At 43.3% G+C, this 11,614-nt stretch overlaps 1 protein-coding gene across 1 annotated transcript in view; it reads right to left on the bottom strand.

Moving 5' to 3' along the window:
* slc23a1 (solute carrier family 23 member 1) overlaps nt 1-7,169 on the bottom strand; it is a 12,679-nt gene extending 5,510 nt beyond the window's left edge. Inside the window, exons 1-10 of the mRNA XM_063203765.1 lie at nt 7,108-7,169; nt 6,447-6,584; nt 5,214-5,371; nt 4,689-4,777; nt 4,100-4,167; nt 3,695-3,876; nt 3,140-3,260; nt 2,550-2,706; nt 1,876-2,023; nt 678-783 (exon numbers count right to left, since the gene is read on the bottom strand). Of these exons, the coding sequence (XP_063059835.1) occupies nt 678-783; nt 1,876-2,023; nt 2,550-2,706; nt 3,140-3,260; nt 3,695-3,876; nt 4,100-4,167; nt 4,689-4,777; nt 5,214-5,371; nt 6,447-6,584; nt 7,108-7,131 (1,191 nt within the window). The 5' untranslated portion in view covers nt 7,132-7,169. The remainder of the gene's footprint in view (nt 1-677; nt 784-1,875; nt 2,024-2,549; nt 2,707-3,139; nt 3,261-3,694; nt 3,877-4,099; nt 4,168-4,688; nt 4,778-5,213; nt 5,372-6,446; nt 6,585-7,107) is intronic.
* Nucleotides 7,170-11,614: the final 4,445 nt, after the last annotated feature.

Genomic DNA, 11,614 nt, shown 5'->3' with positions numbered 1-11,614 from the left:
TTACACTGCTTTTTAGCCTGGCTACTGCGGTCCCAAGTCTCTGACACACAACATTTTGAACAGTGTTGTTTTTTGGTCTAGCACCGATTTGCCAACGCAATAACCCGGCCAACATCATGCAAATGTGCAGCGTCAGACGAAATAATCCGACCAGTTTAATATTTGTTTTTATAACACTGGAAGGAAGTTATGCCACGTGCATAACCACGTGCCACCCACATTGGTGGGTGGCATGTGCGCTGGTGTGGTGTGTGATGGTGTGTTGAGTATATTTAGAATGCATTGATAGTCCTACACAAACTGAAATAGTTCCAAAAAGGTGCAAGGACTGCCTATGATCTCTAAAAATAATACATGAATTGCTTGTCATTTTGAAATTATGAGGAGGAAATTCTACCTTTCATTATAGAAATGCATTGGTTCAACAATTGACTATGAGTGCAGCGTTGTCATTAGGTGTTAGGCAACAAAGTGTGCCTCCGTGGCGACATCAGCAGACTTGGATAAGAGGTCGGAAAGGCTCTCCGTGTCACGGTGCACCGTACAGTAATCCAGTGCGGTACAGTATTTTTTTGGAATTTCAAACGTTAATTATTACTATCAGCATTTTTTACCGCGGTTTAACGGTACATCGGGTATCGTGACACCCCTGGTGCCTTCATTCTCTCGTGGTTTACCTTTGTGATGCCCAGCACTCCGATGTTAGGACTGGAGGAGGTGGAGCCGTTTCCTGTGCCCATGAGGCCTGCTATGATGCAGCACACGCCCTCCGTGAAGATGCCCCTGGTGCCGCACAGGTAGGGGAGTGAGGGGGACAGAAAAGACATAGTTACTACTAGTACACACATCTCGCCGTTGCCATGTGGGTCAATGATGTTTTTTTGGGCTCAGGTAGTACAACGACAACTAATGCCCATAAATTAAGTAGTAAATGGCAATTGATGTACTGCAACGAATATGATTCTTAGATAATCCGTTGAAAAAAAACAAAAAAAAACATCCATACAAAAGTGGCACTAGCTGTGGCTGCACCAACCTGACATGTGCTACTACTTAAACGTCACGGACCCATGAACAACCTACCATGCCACCGGGTGATAGGATAGAAATATTATAAAACAACAACACAAATTTTAAGGCTTTCCTAGAATGGCATTCACCTTTTCATTCATTTATTCTTCATCATTCTATGCAAATAAATTAATTTACTGTATATAACATAAACCAGGGCTATTCAATTAGAATTTCATCTGGGCCATATTTCAAAGCCAATAACTTAAGTCACATTTTCACCCATCACTAACACGGTAATGACACTTCAAACCAGTAGTCTACAAACAATTTTTAAATGCTCCTCTAACCTAAAACCTAACCACATTGAATGTGAATGTACAAGACAAGCAGGAGATTCACTAGAAAATCATGTGTTGTACTGCACTATCAAAACTGAAATGTGCACTGCTACAGTTGAGGGCCACGCCTGGGCCGCATGTGGACTGCATCTGGGCCGTATGTGGACTGCATCTGGGCGGCATGTCAGCGGCCCTTGGGCAGCCAATTGAATAGCGCTGACATAAACCATCCACATACATGTTTTTATCATTCAGTGTGTACTGCACACACAGCATTGCATCCCATTAAGATTATAGGAGTGTTACATTAAGACACCATGTATTGATCTTGGATGATACTGATTTGTCAATTCACTTAAGTATGTACTGTTGCTTTTTTTCATGCACATTTATGCAAAAAAAACTTTTGATAACATGACCATGATGAATGCGCATCTTCACAAACATGAAACACGTAAAACATAAAACATCTAGTAGACCAGATTCTGCACATCTTTCCCAACATGTCATGACTGGTTCTCACCTATTGATGGCATGGATGGGGGGCGGTGGTGCCCCTGAGAGACGGGCACAGGCGTAGTAGTCCCCTATGGACTCCACGATGCCCGCCAGCGTGGCGCTGAACATGCCCAGCACCCCGGCAACCGTCACCGTTGGCAACCCCCACTGGCCTGCAGATAGGAAGGAATGCTTTGCATTTAAGGTATAAGTGACCACACTCCACTGATGACTATAACGTTGACATGCCAAACAGAACTACTACATTTTAGTTAAGTTGACAATGTTATGTTAAGGTTTGATGGACAAGGAGCAATCGTGGCCAAAATGTATTCCACACCACCTGCTTCAAGCTGTTTCAGCAAGACCGGAGATTACACAAATGTTTTTTTCCTGACAGGTTTGGGCTGACTGGTTTCAGTTCAGTCCCTTTACAAAGTTGAGTTCATTTATGTTATTCAAATTGAAATAATTTTAATTCATTCTATGTGGAGAGAGCATTTGCTATTCTAAGCCAAATAAGAAGGCTTTTATTGTTTTCTGCAGTGAAATTATAATACAGTAAGTGATGGTACAATTGTGAACAAAGTAGTACTCCGGAATCTGGCCCTGTTTCCAGAATATGGGAGGTTTAATTCACCCTTGGCAATTTGTCAAAAGGAGCCATTGTACGTAAATAAAAACACGAGAGCTGCTCACATGGGTAGGGCATGCGGAACCAGGGAGCCTGGGTCATGATCTCCCCGCGGGCGTCTGTGCGAGCCTTGAAACCGTAGCTGTTGGGGTCCGTTGGCAGGAGGCCGGTCAGGGTGAAGATGTAGCACACCAGCCACACCAACATGATGGCCATTATGATCTGCACAGCACAGACAACAGCTCTCAGATTATGTGTGAGGACAATTAAAAACACTTCTCAATTAATCAAAGAGAAACAAAGACTCTTCATACGCTTTACACTTAACATACTGAAAAAACACTTTTCAATCCCTTCTACTTGTATAATCTGTCATTGATATGGGGAGAGGGATATTGATATACTTTTTATTTTTGTTGCAACCATTTACTGAAGTGTATCTAAATTAACGCAACTGCCCAGTCTCTTGTTTACACAAATTACAGTACATAAATTACAGTGAGTGGACAGGTTCAATTGGCTCAATTTGTTAAATTGGTGACACATCCATAGGCATCTACACAGTATATCCATGACAACCAAATGTTTGAGTAATCAAAATGGAGGATGTTGTCTTGTCTTAAAAGGTGTCATTTTAGCGTGCACTGGGACTCACAGGAAACATCTTGAATATCTGGAACCTGGTGATGGTGCAGCCCTTCCCCCTCTTATAGGAGGGCAGGGGAACGGCCCAGTCCCTCCAGTACTGAGCAAACACCACAATGAGGAAGATAGTCCTGGGGAAGGGAAACAAATGCACACGCGCACGCACGCACACACACGCACGCACGCGTGCACGCACGCACGCACGCACGCGCACACACACACACACACACACACACACACACACACACACACACACAGTCATGTAAAAGTGCTGCTGGAGAGCATGATACATGGCATTTCTAAATTTATTTAAAAAGACTTTCATAGATTATTGCATTGGTCTGAACATAAAAAATAATTCACTTCAATAAAAATCATTCACATAAAGTAAATCAAAAAAGTCAAAAATGATGGATATAGCGTTTTGGAAAAGAGCTCTTCATTTCAAGAAAGATGGAAGAGAGAAAGACCAGGGGAGACCAGGAGACCAATGAGGAGACCAGGAGAGGAAACAGGAAAGAGATCCCCCCCTAAAAAAGAACCTAGTGGCGACAACAGAACATACAGCGCAGAAAACCCCCAGTGGCTGCCTGCCCTATCGCCTGCCGTCTGGAAGGTGGACAGGCCAATCAGAGAGATGGTGGGCGTGACCGTGAGGGGGCCGATGGAGTTGAGCAGCAGGCCAGGCAGACCCATGAAGCCGATCACCACCTCAACCAAACTTGACACGATGATGGCACCCTGGATCTGCAGGCCATACACAGCACAGACACGCACACACGCACACACACACACACACACACACACACACACACACACACACACACACACACACACACACAGCACAGACACGCACACACGCACACACACAGTCACTTTAGTCATATTTAGGTACATGCTGCTGTTGGTAGTCTTTTTATAAGCATATACAGTTGATCCAACCACAGTACTGATGTTGTGGGTGTCTAACCTCTCGGATTCTCGGGTGCCACACGTGGGAGGTGTCGAGAGGTAGAGTCCAATTCCCATAAATCTCCTCTGAAAAACATAAGAAGCCAGTCAAACTGCAATATACTACATCACTACTGTGATGACGCATGTCTCGGAAGACACTAGAGGCCATTAACTGTGCTGTGCTGTCTTTGTTTGTTTGTTTTATTGACGACATTTTATGTTTTTATTTTGGACAGGACAGTATGACAGAAAACAAGTGGGAGAGAGCGATGGGGGGGAAGAATCGGGAGGCGACTTCGAGACGGATTCAGACTCAGGTCCCTGGGCATACTAGGGTACAGCGCCTTAGCCAACTAAGACACGGTGCGCCCAACTGCGCTGTATTTACTTACAGTCTAAAACAAGAACAAGATACGGCATAGTCTGCAATGGATCACTTACCCTAAAACCAAAAGAACCGAAACCAATGTCATTTTACCCAATCTCCTGCCCATCTTTCTCCCCCTTTGATCTCTAGTGTTTTCTCCACTATCCTCACAATATGAAGGAAGCGGAAATCCCCAAACGGTACTTTCATGATGCTCAGGATTTGGGTCGACTCGTACCCTCAGGAGGACATGTCCATCTGTCCAGCTTGAGAATGGCTTGAGCCGGGATGAGAAAGGCAAACGCACTGGCCTGGAACAATGGAAGCCTGGAAGGGACACAGGATGTTTTTATTTGTTTTTTATTCATACCTCCTTTGTCAGACATATGTTGTTTTCAAAGACATTTCATATTTTTTATTTTTCAAGAAGAAAGTAAAATCAGCCTGCATGAGATTTGTTTAAAGTTCCTTCTAACGTTATTTTTCAAGAGGATGCCAAAATCAACACACACACACACACACACACACACACACACACACACACACACACACACACACACACACACACACACACACACACACACACACACACACACACACACACACACACACACACACACACACACACACACACGAAAAAAGAAAGAAAAAAACATCTTACATTTGCACAACACACAGTTAGCATAATAATAAAATGATGACGCTACTACCCCTGATTATTATTGTTATTATCATTATTATTATTATTGATGCCTTTGTTTACCGGACGCCAAAGGTGCTCTGGATGAGGGTGGTGATGCCCACACAGGTGAATATGGTGCCCACCAGCTGGCTGACGGTGTACTGGTCTTTACCCACGCACATGGCATCGGCCAACAGGAAGGGCACCGCGATGGTGCCACTGAAGCACGTCAGGTAGTGCTGGAACACACAAACACACAGAGTGCCTTCCAATATGCGACCTTGCGTCCTCCACTTGTGCTTGTGGCCTCGTACCAGGAAGTAATACGCCATGACGACATCACTGACAACAGCATTATAATTCAATATCTCGCAAAAGCTCAATTATAAAGTCATTTTCTCATTTTCAAACAGGATGGTAAATGAAGAACAGTCACCCAAAAATTTTTTTGGCTAGGCTGACAGCGGGGAAACTAAATTTTTTTCTCCACGGAGGCGGGGCATCAGCAAAACGTGAAGCCACAAGCCCAAGTGGAGGACACAAGGTCGCATATTGGAATGCAACCACAGACACAGAAACACACGCATGGACTCACACGTGTATAACAGTGATACAGAGTGCCAAATACTTTGCTCATCTTCAAATTCTGAGATGTGCTAGTTGCTTATTTTTAAAGGTTAGTTTTCCTGGACACTACGTCAAAAACAATTCCATATATGTAAAACTCCATGTAGATAAACGTTATGTTATCCGCATGGACGCATTTTCCTGTGTCTTCAACATCAGTAGTGGGTCACACATGGACCCACACTTTTGCCTTTTACTGCCAGCAACACGAGTGTCCAAGACCAACCAACAAACCTTGCCTCAGCTCCAGGATATGCTAATACCCATGGCAGGTCCAAATTATATTGAAAAATTCATCTGACATGTTGTGTACAGTTGGTAGACATGTTATCCTTAATTCCTAGCTCGTAATTATGAAACTGTCTATGGAAATATTGGGGGGGGTCCACAGCAACCTGTAGCCTAGGGGCCTCAGGCCACCTTAATCTGGCCCTGACCCACGGGTCAGGCAGGAATGTCGAATGCTCAGCCTGCCATACAGAAAAGTAGGTCCCCAATTTACCCATCGTAAAGTCAGATAGATAGCAGATTGTGTGTGTCTGTGTCTGTGTGTGTGTGTGTGTGTGTGTGTGTGTGTGTGTGTGTGTGTGTGTGTGTGTGTGTGTGTGTGTGTGTGTGTGTGTGTGTGTGTGTGTGTGTGTGTGTGTGTGTGTGTGTGTGTGTGCGTGTGTGTGTGTGTGCGTGTACCTGCATGCCAAGGAGTCCACAGAGATACCAGGGAGGGACATCCTCGATGCGGTAGATCATGTCAAACCCCGGCTGCTGGGATTTCTTGGCTTCAGAAAAGCTGCCTCGCTTAACTGGTTGTTCCTCTCTGTCTGCATCCTGGCCACCATCCAAAATAACACATACAGTGCATAACATTCATTAACACATAACATACCCAACACATACATAACATTCATTCTCACAACGCTTGCAGTTGAGACATCAATCAATATCAATATTCACTCAGAGCAGGTTTGATTAGTCAGATCATCAACACATTCATAAGATTGTAAATGAAGAGACACTCTAGGTAGGTGACTGGGTTTCTCCCTAAGTTGGATGTTGCTTCCAGTGATTTTATTTAAAAAAAATACCAACATATCTTTAAAACTAAATTCACACACATTCCCAGAGAATATCCACTTCAAATCAGCAGTGCAGAAGAGAATCCAAGTTTTGTTGAGTGTGTCAATTGCATATAGAATATCTAGGGATAAATGACCATGTAAATATACTGTGCATCATCACCAAAGAGAGTTGGAAGCATTTACTTTCTAAACTGATAAGGAACCACCAGAAACCTGATGAAGAAATACAAAAACACTGATTACAAAGCTTTGTTTTGTGATGTTTTTCTCACCTTGTGGTCTGAAGTGGTGTCCATGTCTCCAATGGCAATGAGTGGACTGTGTATACCTGTGCTGCGGCAGTGTGTCTGAATATACAGATAGCTCCTGTGTGTAGATTTAGGCTCCTCACCGCTCTCACCATTGGATTTTATGGAAGCAGCAAGAAGAGTGGACGCAGATTAGACAAGTTAATAATCTGCTCTTTTTAACTGAACTTTACCCGCTACTGTCTGTCAAGAAGACTGACGGTACCTCCAGCGCCTCACACTAATTGGCAGATGGAAGGCTGTGCTTTCCTTTACGGGGGAGTGTGAAGGGAATGTATTTAGTTTACCTCTGGGCTAAGGTGCCGGCTTTTATAAGTAGCTCAATTGGAACTATGCAGCCTGTGCTGTGTGTGTGGGGGGGAGAACACAGCATACCCTTTAACCCCTTAAGACACGGCTTTATACATTTGTTGTTACCAGTGTGGTAATGACCAAGTCGTGGTGCATTACCAAAGGGCCTGTGTTGTGTCATAGTATTGTAGTGCTATGGTAGTTACATTTCAATGACGATTACAGCGTGCCTCTGGAGGTACGGCGCGCATTAAGGGGCTACACATTGTGGACTTTCTATAACCGCATATAATACGATTGTCATTTTGAAAAGTAAAATTAATAGGTTTATAGGCCAATCTCAGATCAGCTAGAATGAATGAAACCACTTGGATTTTCACACATTTGTAAGGCTTACATTCACTAACTCATTGGTAACATACACTGCTTGGCCAAAAAAAGGCCAGACCAAAAACAGGTCACAAGCACACAATGTTGTTTCACCACCTTTAGCTTTGATTATGTTGGTTGGTTGGTTGCATTGTACAATTTGAATTGTTTAATTAACTTCTGCAATATCTGATTCTAGAGCCTTCCAGTGTTGCGTTTTCACCAAGATCTTGTAATGATGATGGAAGAATCTTAATGTTGTGACATGTTTTCACCACATCACAAAGATTCTCACTAAAGGTTGAAGCAAAAATCGTATAAGAGAGTACGATATGTTAAAACCCGCCCATCAAAAACAAAGGAGTGTGCTCAAAAGAGTATTTCTCAAAACCTAGTGCGCACACTTCCAAGTGCATCAGCCTTTATTAGTCACGCCCAGTGATTGGATATTCTTTGGTGAACTCTACGGAGTATCCAATCACTGGGTGTGACTAATAAAGAGTATCCAATCACTGGGCGTGACTAATTATAGGCTGACTACACTTGGAAGTGTGCACAGTAGGTTTTGAGAAAAACCCCTTAGGAGGCAGTGGGTATTTCTCAAAACCTAGTGCGCACACTTCCAAGTGTGCTCAGCCTAATTAGTCATGCCCAGTGATTGGATACTCCATAGAGTTCATCAAAGAGTATCCAATCACTGGGCGTGACTAATTAGGCTGAGCCCACTTGGAAGTGTACGTACTAGGTTTTGAGAAATACCCGTTGTCCCTCCTTCTTCTTTTCTTTTTGTGGTGTTGGCACAAGATGTGCGCCACCGCCATCTGCAGCGTTAAGGGGACATTTATTTTCAACCTCAAGATTCCGAAGGTCTCCTAAAGGGGCGTTCACCCGACAACACCTCGATTCCCGGAAAAGAACCCGCCTGATTTATCTCTCTCTCATATACGATTCTCTGGTTGAAGTCTGGACTCTGTGATGGCCAATCCATGTGAAAAAAGGAAGTCTCATGCCCCCTTGACCTAGCCAGGCCACACCCTCCTAGTGACGCAAAACACCTTCAGCGTTGCTACTAGTCAGGTCAAGAGCAATGCAAGTACTTGCTGAGCTCCCAAAAAATCGGGAACTCCTCCCACTTTGTCAGAACGCAAACAACCATTAGCAAACCAAGGGAGGCGGGTCAACCATGACATTTGGGAAATGTTAATTGTTATGCTTTTGGTCAGACCCAGTCTCGAAGATATTTGAAAGTCGATGATAATCAGGCTACCCTTGACCATGCTTTCAAAATTTGAGACTGATGAGTCTTTGTCATTGTCATCTTACACAGCAATCACTTTCATAGCTTTACGTTGGCCATTTGGCAAAATTAAAATGAAATTAAAACCTGATAAAGTCTAAGACCAAAACGTTCTGTAAAGGAAACTGCAAAATGGTCAGTGTACATGTTTTTTTCAAACTGTCTGGAAATTAACTAGTAAAATTCCACACTGTTTTTTTAGAGTGATGTGTCACACAGGATATAATTCCATAGTCTGGCTCTCGCGAGACCCCTAGTGCTTCGTGCATCTTCGTTACACTTCGGGATGACAATCCATCTGCGAGAGCCAGGTTAATAATTCCAGGAACATTTACCATGAACATGAAAGCGAAAGCCACTTAACATTGTTGAGTGATTAGCCTGACTATGCAATGGTATACCTGCTAATAGATAAGCCAAACTCATTTAGTTCAGAAAACCAGGACTGCAGGCCCCATTATATGATTTGCTACTACCTAACCTGGGGTGCTTTTCTCGAAACCACAGTTGCTAACTACATTAGCTACTTTGTTGTTTGCAATGCAATTTCCCATTGGCAACTTCCCAAGGTGCTAACTGGCTAACAACTGGGGTTTTGAGAAACGCACTCCTGGTTTGTTATGAGCAAGGCTCTTGGAATACCCCAGGTTACAGTTTTGCCTGTCATTTGGAATACGTCCACAACTGTCCACCACTAAGAAATAAACACCAAATGAAAAACTGGTGTAGAAAGGTATGTGTGCAGCGTTGAACAAGATAGAAACAATCTGAATGTGTTTGAACTTGCAGTGGTCATCTTGATAGATGGAGCTGTGGTGTTGAGTGTGTAATGTTGTGCAGTTATGACAGCAGTCAGTGGGCAAATGTCACGCAACCAAGACACTAGACACACAAAGAAGCAACCTATATCAAATCAAAATTTGGATTCCATTTTTTGCCTTTTGTTCACTCTTCCCTGTCCTCTCTGTAGATTCAGCAAGCTTGAGTCACATTTCTTTATGGTTACATTACGATGACAAAATCCTCTACATGAAAAGCTGAGTTACGCGTTGTCCACCAGAGGGCCCCGAATACCAGTGCATTGAGCACAGTTCAAACTCAGGTAAAAGGTTTGGCAACGAGATAACCCATCACAAGTGCAGTATGTCTTTCTTGAGCGATAGGGGGTTGTTTGCATCTCAGCAGACCATTACTAAACAGTTGCTATGTATGTGCTCATTTGGGAATGTTGAACTAACCCAGAGAGCCATAGTCAAGATTCCAACAGGACAGCACCTAAAACACAAGGCCATGTGTGTGTCAGACAGACTGCCGTGGTGCGTTCCTGAGTCAAGGGACCTCCACAACAGATGAATAACATCACCAAATATTCATGACATCAGTCCCTGGAGACAGCCATGAGATGGCGAGAAAAATAAACAAGGCCTCCTCAGACATGTCTGGAGAGGTAGCCTACCTGCAAATGGGGGCTTTTTTAAAATTATATATAAATCTTGGAACCAGTCTTAACCAGAATCAACACGACACCACCCAGGTAGGCATGGCAACCGGCTTTTTTATCAAAAGGATGAGTCTGGTGTTGTTTGCAACCTATAATTTGGTATGAAAACACATTTGAGGTCTTATCGGTGCATGAGTGCATGATATAATCCACAGGTGATGCGAGGCTTAGATCAGAAACTCCTTTCTTTGGCATGACTCATCACTACCAAACGTGTGCATGCATCCCATCAACACACAGATGTACACATGGAGATGCAACAACACAAACGTATTGACTTCTCCCCAAGTGCTGTAACTACATATTTAGTCCAAATAGAGTTTAGGCTGAAATGGTCTTCACGTCTTCATTGCTTTATCTGGCAACAAAGCCTAAAGGGCCAAATGTAGTTACTGCACTTTGCCTTTCTTAGGCAGGATATGAAAACCCAAATCACACCTATGTGTTTGAATCTAATGGAAATTACCTGTTCTTAGAGATCTTATTGTTGATTTCTTGCATAGAATGCTGTCTCTCACTTTTGTTTAACCCCCCCCACCCCCCCCACCCCCCACACACACACACACACTTAACTATTTCTTTTTACTATATTTGACATCTGTTTTTTTAATTCTTTACCTAGTTTCCAGGCAAATAAAGCAGAAGTGCTGAGACTCCTGAGATAATTAAAAAAATGTCAAAGTTGGCTAATCTTTTGTGATGCGAGTAACTAGCCCATGTGAAAAGCGCTGGACTTGGTCTCAAGATGCAAAACCGGACACCTTTCAGCCCTTATCAGCAATCGGCTGTTCCAGAGAAACAAAAATTTCTGAATGAGCTGGATTACTTGGGAGTCAATCATTTCCTGTCCTTTCCTTCCCATACATACTCTTCTCCTCCTAACTTACACCAACACATGGACCGATACAGAGACTGCGCAACCTCAGTGATGTCACCGCGGTCGATGAATAAGATGTCACAGTTGACTCCAAAGAACTACAAGGAAACAGGGGATTTTTTGAGAGATATGATGA

The sequence above is a fragment of the Engraulis encrasicolus genome, chromosome 7 (genome assembly GCF_034702125.1).
Source record: "Engraulis encrasicolus isolate BLACKSEA-1 chromosome 7, IST_EnEncr_1.0, whole genome shotgun sequence".
Lineage (NCBI taxonomy): Eukaryota > Metazoa > Chordata > Actinopteri > Clupeiformes > Engraulidae > Engraulis > Engraulis encrasicolus.
The sequence above is the reverse complement of the archived record's forward strand: the minus strand, read 5'-3'. Positions and strand labels throughout refer to the sequence as shown.